The 18210-nt window shown below is 39.0% G+C and overlaps 1 protein-coding gene across 3 annotated transcripts in view; it reads right to left on the bottom strand.

Moving 5' to 3' along the window:
• Positions 1 to 18210, bottom strand: part of PCDH19 (protocadherin 19) — a 172993-nt gene that overhangs the window by 44440 nt on the left and 110343 nt on the right. The window contains exon 5 of one of the 3 annotated variants that reach the window (XM_040467223.1): positions 13891 to 13909. The exons of the other annotated variants lie outside the window; for them this stretch is intronic. Coding sequence (XP_040323157.1) covers positions 13891 to 13909 — 19 coding nt within the window. The remainder of the gene's footprint in view (positions 1 to 13890; positions 13910 to 18210) is intronic. 3 annotated transcript variants of the gene reach the window in all.

The following is an 18210-nucleotide window of genomic DNA, read 5'->3' as shown; positions in this document are numbered from 1 at the left end:
GATACCATATGGTTTCACTCTTATGTGGATCCTGAGAAACTTAACAGGAACCCATGGGGGAGGGGAAGGAAAAAAAAAAAAAAGAGGTTAGAGTGGGAGAGAGCCAAAGCATAAGAGACTGTTGAGAACTGAGAGCAAACTGAGGGTTGATGGGGGGTGGGAGGGAGGAGAGGGTGGGTGATGGGTATTGAGGAGGGCACCTTTTGGGATGAGCACTGGGTGTTGTATGGAAACCAATTTGACAATAAATTTCATATATAAAAAAAAAGAAAATATCTCCATATTTTGTAAAAATATAATAATGAAAGAGGAGTTGTCCCTAAAAGGAAAGAGCATAGAATAAAACTGAGCTTAGAAGGAAGAGGGTGGGAGAAAGAGCTAAGTAAAAAACATCAAGGAAAAAAGGTGCATAAAGAGAGAAGGAGGAGAAGAAAAAAGGGATGAAAAGTCTATAGTAAGGTTAACAGTTTACAAGAATATGAGATTTGGCTTAGAGTGTTAGACTTTAAGAAGAACAGAGAGGGGGCGCCTGGGTGGCTCAGTGGATTAAGTATCTGACTTCTGCTGAGGTCATGATTTCAGGGTTCGTGAGTTTGAGCCCTGAGAGCCTGGAGCTCAGAGCTTGCTTCAGATTCTCTGTCTCCCTCTCTCTCTGCCCCTTCCCTGTTCATGCTCTGTGTGTGTGTGTGTGTGTGTCTCTCTCTCAAAAATAAATAAACATTAACAAAAAAATTTTTTTTAAAAAAAAAGAAGAAAAGACAGCGATGTGACATGTTAGCCAAGGAGGAGGACTCTTAAATTTTTTTATGGAAAACGGAGACAATAATGAATTAAGAATAGCCACCTTGCAAAGGAAAAGAGGAATGAACAGGTAATCTAAGTGCATTGTATCCTTTGATTTATTTGGCCCCTAATACAAGCGTGAAAAGCCCTCCCTTGGTAGAACTCCACTGGCTCTTAGTTTTTAACTGTATTTTTTTTCTGAAGTAGGCAGTGACCTGCTACTTCACTTTTATTTTCACCCTATGCTTCATGACATTGCCTTTGAGCAGCTTCCAAGAAGGAATGCCAAAGGGAGGAAATTAAGATGAAAGAGCAATTACCCCTCAAAGCAAGCACATGATACCATCTGTTAACTTGACTATGGCACTCATTACAGATCCACTAGCAAATGGCTGTGTGCTCAGGAATCTGAAAAAAATTGTGCCCAGAACCCAAAATGCAGAATAAAAGAACTTAAAAGTTGAATCCTCCTAACAATTATCAACACTCTCATTTTACATTAAAAGTAGGCAAAAAGCAAATTAATGTGATATAAACTGTGTATATAGGTGTTGAAGAGGTACCAAATAAAAGAGAAATCAGGGTAAACTAAAAGTGTTAGTCAAGAAAGCCTCTTTTCTTATAGGACTTCAATTTTGCCCAAGATTTTAAAGTGAGAAAGAGATATGGATAAGTGAAAAAGGAAAATAAACCAAGAAGGAGAATGACTTCATCAGCCTCACCTTATCACTATCATTCTTTGAGTGTCTACTACAGAATAGGCACTTATGCATGATCTTATTTAATCCTTACAACCACTCTATAATGTAGCTACTACCAGAATGCTCCATTCTACAGATGAGAAACCCAAAGACTAGACAGGACAAGAAACTTGTATACAGTTACCCAGCCATTAATTTGTGGAATATGATGAAAACTTAAAGCCCCTAACTCTCAGGTCAGTGCTCTCTTTCTGCTAAGCTAGATTGTGCTGAAAGTAAAGTGCTCAGGTCACCGGCCAGGGAGGAGAATGGTACAGAAAAACAAAACAAAACAAAACAAAACTAGCTATCTGATTCACAATTATATTGTACTAACAAAAGGTATTATTCACATGTAAATATCACTTTGGTTATTACTCCTAGCAACATTATTGCAACACTACTCATCAACCCATCTATAAATATATAAATTGAGATTTTGAGAGGCTAGTGACTTATCTGGGGCTCTGTGATGAATAAATAATAGAGTGAAAACTATAATTCTCAGTTTCCCCTGGGCAACATGGCATTATTTTAGGGCTATAATTATCTTTTTAGCATTTTGCATATAGCACACGGATTTAGATTTTTAGGAAGACAAAAATTATACACTTCAAGTTACATTGATCATGGAATGTTATGTTCAAGCTATGAAGGTTTTCCAGAATCTGTCTTTTTCAGAACCATAGTGCTTCTGCTTATGTTATATGTTCTTTCTGAATATCCCTAATTTCACACAGTTCTATGTGTATTTGCCCCCGCTTTTCCCTCTCCCTCTCCCCCTCCCTTTTATTCTCTCTCTCCCTCCCTCCCTCCCGTCTTCCTGTCCTCTTTCTCCTCTCTTCCGTTCATCTCCGTTTGTTGGTAAACATAAACATGTCATAAGGTCTCTTACAAGCCAAAACATTTTATGCCACAAAACCACAGCCTGCCAGCTAAATTCAACACACTATAACCAGTGAAGATGAGCCATGTAACTTACATTAATATAAGACAATCAGCTCTAAGCAAGGCAGGAGTAAAAAAAAAAAAAAATCATTTCACAACTGTATGTTTGAATGTCTCTCTCCTGGAATTGATCTAAAGAGGATTTTGTAAGGAGCTTTGGGTGAGTTTTTTCCATCATTAACAAATTCATTTTTTTCCACTACAAAAAAAGGCAAAAATCCAAAGACACATAAATTCCCATTACTCAGATGACACTGACCTGCTGTGAGCTCATTCATATGACAAGAAGATATGACATTTCAGGTAGGAGCTATGCATTCTTCTGTCCATTTGCAGAAAAAAAAAATAGAAAGGATCCTTTTCAGGGTGACATTTTTTTAGAAGAAAATTAGAAAGGAAAAATGTATCTCCATGGGGCGCCTGGGTGGCTCAGTCGGTTGAGCGTCCGACTCCCGCTCGGGTCATGATCTCATCGTCTGTGAGTTCGAGCCCCGTGTCAGGCTCTGTGCCGACAGCTTGGAGCCTAGAGCCTGTTTCAGATTCTGTGTCTCCCTCTGTCTCTGACCCTCCCCCGTTCATGTTCTGTCTCTCTCTGTCTCAAAAAATAAACGTTAAAAAAATTTTTAATGTATCTCTTCATTTATTTCTCAATGAAAGTCTGGGCCTGAGGTAGGAACTAAAAAAAATCAAAATGAAGTCTGTCACCCATTAGCCATTTAAGAGCAGCAAAGCAAGAAAAGGAGAGCAGGGAAGAAGAATATGGACCTTGGGGATTGGGGCATACACATTTTTACATAGGGAGAGGAAAGCAGAGTCAATGCCACCAGAAAATAATTCTAGCTTTGCTTGCCTCACCACAGGTGCTCAAGAATACATGCATTTTTTAATGTTGCTTAACAGGAACCTCTCTTCCAAGTTTCATAAAAACCTTTGATGGACATCCTATAATTCCTCAAACCAGAATCTGGGGCTAATTCAGAAGAAGGATTTGATAGTGAAGGCAGTTTTTCAGCATCCAGAGGTTTGACCGTGAGTAAATCAAATTATAATTATCCAATGTTCCTTTGGACATTGACAGCTCTAGGCAAACTCAGAAGGTTTTCACCCTTGGCACCCTTTTTCTGTGCTTCTCCTCTCTGAGACCCTTAAAGTTCAATATTCTAGAAACCATCCCCAAATTCATGCCAAATTCCGGATTCAGAAACAATCTAATAGCAGCCATTTACAACTTATTGTGAATTTGAATAAATGCATTCCCTCTTTCTATGGGTTGCTTGAGGTTTGAACTATAATTTTTAAATGAAATGCCTAACCCTCTGTTAAAGGGATAATAAATAGCAGCAAAGAGATAAGAGGTTTTGGATGGTGGTGTCCCTGAAATCAGGTGGAGTGGATATTTCACTGACTGAATCTCTATAATAACCACACTTTCTATTTTTTGACCACTTACTATGTGCCAGGAAGTACACTAAGTGCCCTACCTGGATCATCTCACAACCACCTTGATAAGTAACTTATTTTTTACTCCCATTTTGCAGATGAGAATATTGAGGATTCAAGAAAAGAATAAGTAATTTGACTAAGGTCAATAGCTATTAAGTGGCAAAGATTTGAGTGGAACTTAAATTTGTCTTATTCCAAAATCTATACTCTTAGTCACTATAATGCTATGTTTGCCTTTGGATTTACAGGCAGATTAGTGATGTCAGTCTTGACAACAGAGTAGAATAGAAGCAGTTGCATTGGCTCAATAAGACTTGCTCATATTAGTTAGAGCCTGAATTTATGGTACACTGTCTATCTGGACGATGCTAATGACAATCAGAATTCTTAGGTTTACCTATAAAAATTAGCTAGTACATAACAAAGGAAGTCTGGATTATGCCACTTCATGTCCCTGCCAACTTCAATTTCAACCTTAAATATTTGTATCTTATTTCGCTCATAACTCCTCATTTTAATTTCTTCTTTGTCAATCAGCTAAGATTCTAACTTTGAGTCTCAGTTTAAATGGCTGTCATTCCCCTGTTAACTGAAATTCTATGCTTGTCTCCCCCTCAGGGTTGCTGTAAGAGACAATTAATATATATAATATGAACTCCCTACCACAATGGTTTTGGGGACTTTTCAGGACTTTAAGGATTCTATATTGATGATAGTAAAAACTTAAAATACTAAAATGGCTCTAAGTAATGTTGCAAGTAGAATATTAGGCTCTGTGCCTACATTTCTGGCATAGGTATGTTAATCTCTAAAAGATCTTAGATGATTAATATTAAGCTTCTGGAAGAAGTACCTTTTTCTAAATCAAACAAAATTGCAAATATCACTTATTTAATAGACAGCAAATTTCTCATCCATAGATTCTGTCCCCAAGGATCATATGTCATTTATTTTAGATAATTTTTATTTAAGACAAATTAAAGAGAAATGAGTCACTTACAGGTGCTGTAGATGGATAAACAAAAGCAAAAGATGAAGACATTGGTCCAACATGCTTTGAACATCTATGTCACAATGCTCTTTGTTCAGTGATGCACTTACTTCTTGGTATAAAAACTATCAAAGATGGAATGGGATGGGACACTATAACAGTAAAACATGTTTGTTCCTTCATCTTCACCATGCAAATGTAATCGTTTGAATGGTGACTAGGCCCATTTGATAAGCTATAATTTTGAGCTAAATAGCTCTTAAATATAGAAGACTTCCCATCTTCCAACAGTACAATGCTCATTTCTTGACTCATCATCTTGCAGAAAGGAAGCAAAACACACCTCTAACTGCTTCAGGTAATCAAGAGGAATTAAGTCCAAAGCAAAAGAAAGACAGGCAGTCTGGCAGGCAAGGCTACAGCCTGGGAATAGGTACCTTCAGACTGTCAACATACAATGCTGATAGAAACAACTGCCACCCACTTTACTACCACTGGAACTGGAGAGCATAATGAATTATACCAACTACAGAAGCAACTTTTTCTGGCATTTTAATTACTGGAACATTACAGATTAATCACATAAACTTTAATGGCAAGTTATTCATTTTCCTTCATGAGGAGAAACACCATACTAATGGAGGCCTTAAAGTGGATTGTGTCTCTTTGAAAATTGTATTTTAAACCAAAGATCCAAAGCAGATATGAACACTTTCTTTTTGTTTAAGTAGGCTACATGCCCAACATGGGGCTTGAACTTACAACCCTGAGATTAAGAGTTGCACACTCTACCAAATGAGCCAGCCAGGTGCCCCAAAAGCAAATACTTTTATGAGTCTCTAATTAGCATAACAAAGAAAACACCAAAAGGTTAATAAGAGATGGTTAGCTTGGAATGGTTTCTTGGTACCAGCTCCAGCAGCTCAGTGTGTTTGCAGACTCATTAGCTGCATAGACTGATTATCAGCTGAATTCAGGAAGTGCTCATTTGCTGTGTTAGCAAAAGGTTAGTGTGATTCAATACACCTACCCTGCAGCTAACTAGGGCCCTACAGTAAAGTACTGTTTTCTGTAGTCAAAGGAGGAAGGTTTTCTTTGCCTTCAACTACAGTTGACATCAATTATAAATCTTAAAGTGTTTGGTGAAGCTCTGAGAGACATAATGAAACCTTGTAAGTTGGCACAAAGGTCTGGCTCCAGGTCTTAGCAATCCACTTTGTACACAGAAACTGTATTTCTGAATTTTCATTTTGCCGTTCAGCAAAATCATTCAGTCTAGGGAAACCCAGATTTAATAGGCTACTCACAGATACTCATTCAACTTCTAAAATGTACAGTTTTTTTTTTATTTTTTTTAAAGAATTTTTTTCAACGTTTTTTATTTATTTTTGGGACAGAGAGAGACAGAGCATGAACGGGGGAGGGGCAGAGAGAGAGGGAGACACACAATCGGAAACAGGCTCCAGGCTCTGAGCCATCAGCCCAGAGCCTGACGCGGGGCTCGAACTCACGGACCGCGAGATCGTGACCTGGCTGAAGTCGGACGCTTAACCGACTGCGCCCCATGTACAGTTTGATGGGCAGTGAGTCAAGCAAAATAATTTGCACTTTGGGCTTCACTCTGGACTTTGCCATTGATTTGTGTTTTGACATTAATAAAGTTTTCAAACTTTGGTACATCTGTTATTCTTCCAGAAAAAAAAATGGAACAGATATTTATATGAACCGTGTCTCTGGGATAAAATGGCTCCTTAAATTAAAAGGACTAAATTTTCAGAGTTTGGAAAGATGGCAGATCAGGAGGACCCTGAGTTCACCCGGTCCCACATTTTCAACTAGATATCACCCATATCCAAGTCAATAAACTGGAGAGTGAACCAAAGACTGGCAGAACAAACTCTACAACTAGATATAGAGAAGAAGCTGCATCTGAAAAGTTAGCAAAGTCAGAAAGGCAGAGGGAGGCTGTCTGCAGGAGAGAAGAGGCCATGCACTCAGAGAGAGCCAAGAAACTAGCCCTCATACCAGGGAGTTCACACAGAGAATACTAATCCCCAAAGCATTTGCCTTTAAAAACCAAAGGGGCTGAATTCCTTGAGCTTGTAAAACCTGTGGGGTTTCTAACCTGGAGCTTTGGAGGACAGCAAACTCAGCAATGGGAGAGCCTAAAGGGCTGGTAATAGCTATTCACTGCCATTAAAGAGATAGCAGCCTGCTCAGAGAGGCAACATAAAAACTACAGTTTACACAATTCCAGGGCAAACAAGAGACAGATCTATTCATACTGATTTCTGAGCATGTTGGGGGACTGTGAAAACACAGGAGCTGGCAGGAGACATTTTCCTTCCCCATTCCCAGAATAAGGACAGAGACACCTGCCCCAGGCAGGGCTGTACAGACACTTGCTACCTATCTAGCAGTGTACCATGCCCATAAGTTCTCCTGAGGACTTACCCACTCTAAGCCTGCTGGCCTTGGCTCAGGGATCAGGACAAATTTTGTTAAAGCTAAGAATTCACCCCACCAGCTGCCTGGTGCACAGCTGCCACCAAGTGAGGTGCACATCCACAGTGCCACGCTTACCTGTGCATCCACAGCCATCCTTGTGTGTCTGGCCCAGCCACGCACCCCCAGCGGCTGCCACATTCCACTCCCAGCCAGGTGCCCACAGGTGTTGTCTCACACCATATCAAGTCACGTGCCCCAGGCAACCTTCACATAATGGGCACAGACACCAGGTGCACAGCTAAGGCCATGCTCCATGCTCAGTTCAGCCACAGCACTGGGCCAAACCACCACACTGTGCCTAGTGGTGTGCCCCCAGCCAGTGTCACATACTGTGCCTAGCCTCATGCCCCTGGCTGCCCTGACACCTAGCACCCAGCCACCACAGCACTTCAGAGAATCTAGCATACGACTACTGGTCCAGCACACACTTTGCTAACACTGCTGCCCTGCTTGCAAGCTCCCTGATAAGCACGCTCCCCCAGAGCTGGCCTGCTTGGGTCTCACTGACACCACAGAGAGCAAGCAACCCCACAACAGGCAGAGAGTTAGTGCAGGTAACCAATGGCAATGAAAAGTGACTCAGACACAATGGCAGGACATAAGCAACACACATAAGATACTCTCCTGAAGTGGCAGGTTCTGGTGAACAGGGTACACTGCACTGAAGGGCACTTCAGGACCTCTTCTTCATAAAGTCACCACTTTCAAGAGCAGAAGACAGAGCTGACTTTCTTAAAACAGAAATAAAGACAGGCAGACAAAATGAGACAGAGAAATTTATTCCAAATGAAAGAAGAGGGCAAGACCATAGCCAGATCTAAGAGAAACAGATATAAGTAACATGCCTGATAGAGAATTTAAAGCAGTGATCATAAGGATATTCATTGGACTTAAGAAAAGAGTGGAAGACATGAGTAAGACTCAACACAGAGATAAGGAATAACATAGTAGAGATAAAGAGTACAATAAATGAAAGGAAAAACATGCTTGATGGAATGAACACCAGGATGGAAGAAGTAGAGGAACAAATTAGTTACCTACAAGACAGAGTAATGGAAAGTAATCAAGCAGAACAAAAAAAGAGAAAAAAGAATTATGCAAAATGAGAATGCACTTAGAGGACTCACTGACTCCCATCAAACATAAAAAAAAATCATATTATAGAAGTCCCAGAAGAAGAATGAAAAGGGCAGAAATTTTATTTGAAGAAATAATAGCTGAAAATGATCCTAATATGCAGAAGGAAACAGATATCCAGATCCAGGAGGCACAAAGAACTCTCATCAAAATCAACAAAAGCAGATTGACACCAAGGCATATTATAATTAAATTCGAAAAATATATTGATAAGGAAAAAATTATAAAAGCAGCAAGACAAAAAAGTAATTAACTTATAAGGGAAAATCCATAAGGTTAGCAGGAAATTTTTCAAGAGAAATTTTGTGGGCCAGAAGTGAGGAGCATCATATGTTCAAAGGGCTGAATGGGAAAAATATACAGCCAAGAATACTTTATCCAACAAGGCTGTCATTCAGAATAGGAGAGATAAGGAGTTTCCCAGACACACTAAAACTAAAGGAGTTCATGACCACTAAACCAGCTCTGCAAGAAATATTAAGAGGGGAAATCTGAGTGGAAAGTAGAGACCAAAAGTGACAGTACACAGGTAGGAAACATGAAAGTAGTAAAGATGAATAATCCTATAAAACAACTGTCAAGGAATTCACAAAAAAAAGGATATAAAACATAATAACATAGACCAAAAACATGGGGAAGAGAGGAGAAAAGAATGGGTTCAAACTTAAATGACCATAAACTTAATAAAGACTGCTATATATAGAAGAGTTTATACATAAACCTAATGGTAACTATATATCAAAAACCACTAATAAATATGCAATGAATAAAAAGAAATAAATCTGAATATATCACTAAAAAATCAGCAAAACATGAAAGAAAGATAGGAAAAGGTCAGAGAAAATCTTCAGAAACAACCACAAAACACGTAATAAAATAGCAATAAATATATATCTGTCAATGATTACTTTAAATGTAAATGGACTAAGTGCTCCAATCAAAAGAAAATGTAATATTACTGAGCCATCAAAAAGAATGAAATTTTGCCATTTGAAATGACATAAATGAGATAGAGAGTATTATGCTAAATGAAATAAATCAGTTAGAGAAAGACAAATACCATATGATTTTACTTATATGTGGAATTTAAGAAACAAAACAAATGAACATAGTGGGTAAGAAAAGAGAGGCAAACCAAGAAATAAATCTTAACTATGGAGAATGAACTGAGGGTTATTGGAGGGGAGGGGAGTGGGGGATGGGTTAAACAGGTGATGGGTATTAAGCAGGACACTAGTTGAGATGAGCACTGGGTGCTGTATATAAGTGATGAATCACTACATTTTACACCTGAAACAAATATTACACTGTATTTTTTTTTAATTTTTATAAATGTTTATTTCTGAGAGAGAGACAGAGTGCAAGCAGGGGAGGGCAGACAGAGAGGGAGACACAGAATCTGAAGCAGGCTCCAGGCTCTGAGCTGTCAGCATAGAGCCTGATGCGGAGCTTGAACCCACAAACTGTGAGATCATGACCTGAGGTGAAGTCAGACATTCAACCAACTGAGCCACCCAGGCACCCCTACGCTGTATGTTAAGTAACTGGAACTTAAGTGAAAATTTGGAGAAAGGGGGAAAAAAAGATATGTTACCATAATGGATTAAAAAAAGACACACCTATATGCTGCCTACAAGAGACTTATTTTAGACCTAAAGACACCTGCAGATTGAAGATAAATGCAGAGAAACATTTATCATGCAAATGGATGTCAAAAGAATGCTGGTGTATCAATACTTATAAAGTACAAAATAGACTTTAAAGGAAAAACTGTAAGAGACAAAGAAGGACACTATAAAACAACAAAGGGGGCAATCCAACAAGAAGATACAACAATTATAAATATTTATGCACCCAACATAAGAGCACTCAAATACATACAACAGTTAATAACAAACATAAAGGAATTGATTTATATAAGCACAATAATACTCATGGACTTTAATACCCCACTTACATCAATGGAGAGATCATCTAAACAGAACATCAATAAGGAAACAATGGATTTGAATGACACACTGAAAAACATGGATTTAACATATATATTCAGAACATTCCATCTTAAAACAGCAGAATACACATTCTTTTCAAGTACACATGGAACATTCTCCAGAATAGATCACATATTAGCCCACAAAACAAACCTCAACAAATTCAAGATCAAAATCAGACTGTGCATATTTTCTGACCACAAAACTATAAAACTACAAATCAACCACAAGAAAAAACTGTAAAGACCACAAATACATGGAAGCTAAACAACATGCTAGTAAACAATGAACGGGTCAAACAGGAAATCAAAAAAGAAATAAAAAAGTACATGGAAACAAATACAAATGAAAACACAATAGTCCAAGATATCTGGGATGCAGCAGAAGCAATTCTAAGAGGGAAGTTTATCCAATACAGGCTTAACTCAAGAAGCCGGAAAATTTTCAAACAAACAACCTAACCTAGCACCTAAAGGAGCTAGAAAAAGAACAACAAACAAAACATAAAACCAGCAGACGAAAAGAAATGATAATGATTAGAGTAGAAATACATTATATAGAATCTTTATTTTTTTAAATTTTTTAACATATATTTATTTTGGAGAGACAGAGACTGACAGGGAATGGGCAGGGGAGGGGCAGAGAGAGAGGGAGACACAGAATCCGAAGTAAGTTCCAGCCTCTGAGCCATCAGCACAGAGCCTGACACAGGGCTCAAACCCATGAACTGTGATATCACTACTTGAGCCGAAGTCAGACGCTTGACCAACTGAGCCACCCAAGCGCCCCATGATACAGAATCTTAAAAAAAAAAAAAAAAAAAAAAAAAAAACCCCAAAAAAAAAAAAAAACACAATAGAACAGATCAGTGTAACCAGGAGCTGGATCTTTGAAAACATAAATAAAATTAATAATCCTCTAGCCACACTTATCAAGAAAAAGAGAAAGGACTCAAATAAAATCACAAATGAGAAAGGAGAAATAACAACCAATACCACCAAAATACAAACAATTAGAAGAGAATATTATGAAAAAATATATGCCAACATTGGACAACCTAGAAGAAATGGATAAATTTCTAGAAACATATGAAATTCCAAAGCTGAAACAGGAGGAAATCAAAAAATTGAAAAGACTGAAAACCACCAAAGGAACTGCGGTAGTAATCAAAAAAATCCCAACAAAGTCCAGGACCAGATGGCTTCACAGGCAAAGTCTATGAAACATTTAAAGAAGAGTTAATACCTATTCTCAACCTAGTCCAAAAAAATAGAAAAGGAAGGAAAATTTTCAAATTCATTCTAGGAGGCCAGCATTTTCCTGATACCAAAACCGGATAAAGCAACCACAAAGAGAACTATAGGCCAATATAACTGATGAACATAGATGCAAAAGTACTCAAAAATATACTAGCAAACCAAATTCAACAATAAATTAACAAAAATCATACACCATCATCCAGTGGGATTTATTCCTGGGAGGTAAGGATGGTTCAATATTTGCAAATCAATCAAGGTGATACATCATATCAAGAAGGGAAAGAATAGAAACCATATGATCATTTCAATAGTTGCAGAAACAACATTTGACAAAGTACAACATCCATTCATGATAAAAACCCTCAACAAAATAGATTTAGAGGGAACATACCTCAACATAATTAAGGCCTTATATTAAAAACCCACAGCTAATATCATCCTTAATGGGAAAAAACTAAGAGCTTCTCCCCTAAGGTCAGGAGCAAGACAAGGATGTCCGCTCTCACCACTTTTATTCAACATGGTACTGGAAGTCTTAACCATAGTAATTAGACAACAAAAAGAAAGAAAAGGCATCAAATCAGTAGGGAAGTAGTAAAATTTTCACTATTTTCAGATGACATGATAATCTATAGAAAACCCAAAAGACTCCACCAAAAAACTGCTAGAACTGATACACGAATTCAGTAAAAGTCACAAGATACAAAATCAATGCACAGAAATCTGTTGCATTTCTATATACCAATAATGAAGCAGCAGAAAGATAAATTAAGGAATAAATCCCACTTACAATTACACCAAAACAATAAGACACCTAGGAATAAACCTAATAAAATAAGTGAACAATCTGTACTCTGAAAGCTATAAAAAACTGTTGAAAGAAACTGAAAAGGACACAAAGAAATGAAAAGACATTCCATGCTCGTGGATTGAAAGAACAAACATTATTAAAATTTCTATATTACCCAAAGCATTGCACACATTTAATACAATACCTGTCAATATACCAATAGCATTTCCCACAGAACTAGAACAAACAATACTAAAATTTGTATGGAACCACAAAAGACCCAGAATAGCAAAGCAACCTTGAGAAAGAAGAACAAAGCTGGAGGCATCACAATTCTGGACCTAAGGTTTTATTATGAAGCTGTAGTAATCAAAACAGTATGATACTGGCACAAAAACAAACACATAGATTAATAGAACAGAATAGGGTCACCTGGGTGTCTCGGTCAGTTGAGCATCCGACCGGCTCAGGTCATGATCTCACAGTTCATGAGTTTGAACCCTGCACCAGGCTCTGTGCTGACAGCCTGGAGCCTGAAGCCTACTTTGGATTCTGTGTGTGTTTCTCTCGCTTCCCCTCTCCTGTGCTTGCTCTCTCTCTCTCTCTCTCTCTCTCTCTCTCAAAATAAACATTAAAATAAATAAACATTAAAATAAATAAAACAGAATAGAAAACCCAGAAATAACCCCACAATTATATGGTCAATTAATCTTTGACAAAGCAGGAAAGAATACCCAATGGGAAAAATACAGTCTCTTCAACAAATGGTGTTGGGAAAACTGGACAGCAATGTGCAAAAAAATGAAACTAGACCACTCTATTACAGCATACACAAAAATAAATTCAAAATGGAATAAAGACCTAAATTTGAGACCTGAAACCATAAAAATCTTAGAAGATAACACAGGCAGTAACTTCTTTGACACTGGCCATAGTCCAACTTTTTCTAGATATGTCTCCAGAGGCAAGGGAAACAAAAGCAAAAATAAACTATTGGGACTACATCAAAATAAAAAGCTTCTGCACAGCAAAGGAAACAACAAAACTAAAAGGCATCCTACAGAATGGGAGAAGATATTTGCAAATTATATATCTGATAAGGGGTTAGTATCCAAAATATATGAAGAACTTACAAAACTCAACACTAAAAGAAACAAATAACCCAATTAAAAATTTGGCAGCAAACCTGAACAGACATTTCTCCAAAGAAGGCACCCAGATGGCCAATAGACACATGAAAAGATGCTCATCATCACCTATCATCAGGGAAATACAAATTAAAACTACAATGCAATCTTACCTCACACCTTCCAGAATGGCTAAAATCAAAAACACAAGAAACAACAGGTGTTAGCGAGGATGTGGAGAAAAAGGAACACTCATACACTGTTGGTTGGAATGCAAACTGGTGTAGCCACTGTGGAAAATATTTTAGAGGTGCCTCAAAAACTTAGAAATAGAACTACCTTACAAGCCAGCAATTGCACTACTGGCTATTTACTCAATGAATACAAAAACACTAATTCAAAGGGATACATGCACCCCTATACTTACAGCAGTATTATTTACAATAGCCAAGATATGGAAGCAGCCCAAGTGTCCAATGATTGATGAATATATAAAGAAGATGTGGTACATATATACAACAGAATATTATTCAGCCATAAAGAAGAATGAAGTCTTGCCACTTGCAATGATATGGATGGAGTTAGTATAATGCTAAGCAAAATAAGTCAGAATAGACAAATACCATATGATTTCACTCATATGTGGAACTGAAGAAACAAAACAAATAAGCCAAGGAAAAAAATGGGAGAGAGAGAGAGTCAAAGAAAGAGACAGACTTTTAATTATAGAGAACAGGGGCACCTGAGTGGCTCAGTTAGTTGAGTGTCTGACTTCAGCTCAGGTCATGATCTCACAGTTCTTGATCTCACATGAGCTTGAGCTCCGCATTAGGCTCTGTGCTGCCAGCTCAGAGCCTGGAGCCTGCTTCGAATTCTGTCTCTCTCTCTCTCTCTCTCTCTCTCTCTGCCCCACCCCCACTCATGCTCTATCCCTCTCTCTCTCTCAAAAATAAACATTAAAATTTTTAAAAATAATAATAACTATAGAGAACAATGTGATGGTTACCAGAGGGGAGGTGGTGGGGAGATGAGTGATGGGGATTAAGGAGTGCACTTCTCCTGATGAGCACCAGGTGATGTATGGAATTGTTGAATTATTTTCTTGTACACCTGAAACAATATTCATAACACTGTATGTCAACTGGAATTAAAATAATAACTAAAAAAGTAAAATAAATAAAAGGACTAAATTTTCTACCTAGTGATAATAATAATAATAGTTCTCCAAGTTTAAAATAGTACGTTTGCATATGAATAGTGGTTCAACTTCTGCATCTGACTGGCTTTGGTTTATCAACAGTGGGAAACCTGACTCTTAAATGCTGGAGGCATTTTTTTTTCAATGAACTAATTTTTAAATTAAATAAAATCAAAAACCATTATTTTGGTTCACCTCCCAGATTAGAGCAACTGACAGCCTCATTAATGACTAAAAACAGCAGGTGGTGATGCCTTGGAACAGTTTGACCAGTGTAAATATCTTGGAACCTAAGCCATTCCTCTTGTCCATGTATTAAAATGAGGAAGATTCTATTGTTCACATAGGTTGTAAACTCCACACAGGGTAAAAAAGGAGGGAAGAAAGCAAGTGGTCAAACATCTATTATTATCCAAGCTGAAAATAGAAAGGAGAGACTATATAAGGTTAAAGGTAAAGAAAGTGGCCTTATACAAATTGAAAACATACCTCTGGCACTGTCTGTAAGTGTGCAAACTCATGGCTGCAAAACTGCCTAGCTGAAATCATTTAAGGCTACCAAGTTTTTCCAGGTGATAACAGCAGTGTTTGTTTACAGATATCTGTTTAAAATGGCAATGTAATAAGTTATGCTTTTATTTAAAGCAAGGTACAGTGGCAATCCTGCATGACTTGGAGTCTAGGTACTAGACCACAAATTAGAAAGAACCTAAGGCTTAGCTAACTAGGATAGGAGAAGATGAATAAGTTTTTAAGGTTCTAATTTCCACCAAATTGAAAATATTTCTGTTAGACAAAGACAAGAACCTAAAGTGTCTCATTTACCATTGAAATGGATGTTATTAAAGATTAAAAGAACTTATGATAAAATGGCATCGTCTATTACTTCAGATTTAACAGCTTGCAACTTTGTTCTCTATACTATCATAAAGAATAATGGAGAAGAACTATTATTTCCAATTACCAGGAACCCTCAAAAAACAAAATGCCTCTCATGAGGCCACCTCAAAAAGACAAAACTTTGAATTAGTTCAGCCACAAATAGTTTGTTTTCAAATAAACTCCTTTGCCACTTCTGGATTTAGTGCCTTTCAAATTACCTCTGCCACAAGAAGGACAGATTCCATAAGAGAATCCTAAAAACTGAGAACAAACTGAGGGTTTGCAGGGGGTGGGAGGGAGGGGAAGGTGGTGATGGGTATTGAGGAAGGCACCTGTTGGGATGAGCACTGGGGGTTGTGTGGAAACCAATTTGACAATAAATTTCATAATAAAAAAAAATTACCTCTGCCACATATCATCTCACAAATTCCTCCATCTACGGAATAGATCTTAGATCTGCATATTTTTGAGTGATGTTCAGGGTTCACCATAAAACCTAAAATCCCATGATACCCTTCTGACTTTGTCATCTGCACACAAATTTCCAGCCCCAAAGGATTTGCTCCAAAACAATTCTAGATACTGGTATCTCACTGATAATCTCTTTCACCCAAGTTATGGGGAACTGCTTTGTATTCTCTCTACATGGCAGAAAAAATTGGTTAATGGGACTCCATTCTGCCCAGTGGCAAAAATATCTTCTCTGTATACCCTCCCTGAGCTGTGTGTAATATCTAAAAAACAACTTTTCTGATGGCCCTAAAGTCCAGCTCAAACATTTTCCAGTCTAGAGCTTGGTGATTTTTCCACACTTGGAAATTTATTGGGGATGAGCCATGTAGGGAAAGAAACTGAAAAGACATGCTTGTCAAAAAAAAAAAAAAAACTGCAAGTAGATATGTCAAATGACCTTTTCTTGGCCCAAAGTAAACAGGCAATCACCCATCTAGTAAAGACTGAGACCAGCTGGATTCTGGAAGATGGCGGCGTAGGAGGACGCTGGGCTCACCTCACGTCCTGCTGATCACTTAGATTCCACCTACACCTGCCTAAATAACCCAGAAAACCGCCAGAGGATTACAAGAATGGAGTCGCCGGAGCCAAGCGCAGATTAGAGGCCCACAGAAGAGGGTAGGAAGGGCGGCGAGGCGGTGCGCCCTACACGGACTGGCGGGAGGGAGCCGGGGCGGAGGGGCGGCTCGCCGGCCAAGCAGAGCCCACGAGTCTGGCTTGCAAAAGCGGAGGGGCCTGACGGACTGTGTTCCGACAGCAAGCGCGACTTAGCCTCTGGGAGGTCATAAGTTAACAGCTCTGCTCTGAAAGCTGGAAGGCTGGAGGACAAAGGGAGGGAGAGCTGCTGAGCCCCCAGATGACAGAGCTCAGTTTGGTGGGGAACAAAGGCGCTCCCCAGTGCCATCTCTCCCGCCCATCCCCCAGCCAAAATACCAAAGAGAACCAGTTCCTGCCAGGGAACTTGCTCACTCCTCGCAAACACCCAAATCTGTGCTTCTGCGGAGCCAAATCTCCGGCAGCGGATCTGACTCCCTCCCACTGCCACAGGGCCCCTCCTGAAGTGGATCACCTAAGGAGAAGCTAGCTAAGCCTGCCCCTCCCGCCCCCGTGCACCTTGCCTACCCACCCCAGCTAATACGCCAGATCCCCAGCATCACAAGCCTGGCAGTGTGCAAGTAGCCCAGATGGGCCACGCCACCCCACAGTGAATCCCGCCCCTAGGAGAGGGGAAGAGAAGGCACACACCAGTCTGACTGTGGCCCCAGCGGTGGGCTGGGGGCAGACATCAGGACTGACTGCGGCCCCGCCCACCAACTCCAGTTATACACCACAGCACAGGGGAAGTGCCCTGCAGGTCCTCACCACTCCAGGGACTATCCAAAATGACCAAGTGGAAGAATTCCCCTCAGAAGAATCTCCAGGAAATAACAACAGCTAATGAACTGATCAAAAAGGATTTAAATAATATAACAGAAAGTGAATTTAGAATAATAGTCATAAAATTAATCGCTGGGCTTGAAAACAGTATAGCTGATAGCAGAGAATCTCTTGCTACAGAGATCAAGGGACTAAGGAACAGTCACGAGGAGCTGAAAAACGCTTTAAACGAAATGCATAACAAAATGGAAACCACCACAGCTCGGATTGAAGAGGCAGAGGAGAGAATAGGTGAACTAGAAGATAAAGTTATGGAAAAAGAGGAAGCTGAGAAAAAGAGAGATAAAAAAATCCAGGAGTATGAGGGGAAAATTAGAGAACTAAGTGATACACTAAAAAGAAATAATCTACGCATAATTGGTATCCCAGAGGAGGAAGAGAGAGGGAAAGGTGCTGAAGGGGTACTTGAAGAAATCATAGCTGAGAACTTCCCTGAAGTGGGGAAGGAAAAAGGCATTGAAAT

The sequence above is a fragment of the Herpailurus yagouaroundi genome, unplaced genomic scaffold (assembly GCF_014898765.1).
Source record: "Herpailurus yagouaroundi ecotype Mexico unplaced genomic scaffold, PumYag 67383, whole genome shotgun sequence".
In the NCBI taxonomy this organism is placed as follows: Eukaryota; Metazoa; Chordata; class Mammalia; order Carnivora; family Felidae; genus Herpailurus; species Herpailurus yagouaroundi.
Note: the sequence above shows the minus strand (reverse complement) of the source record. Positions and strands in the feature narration are given on the sequence as shown.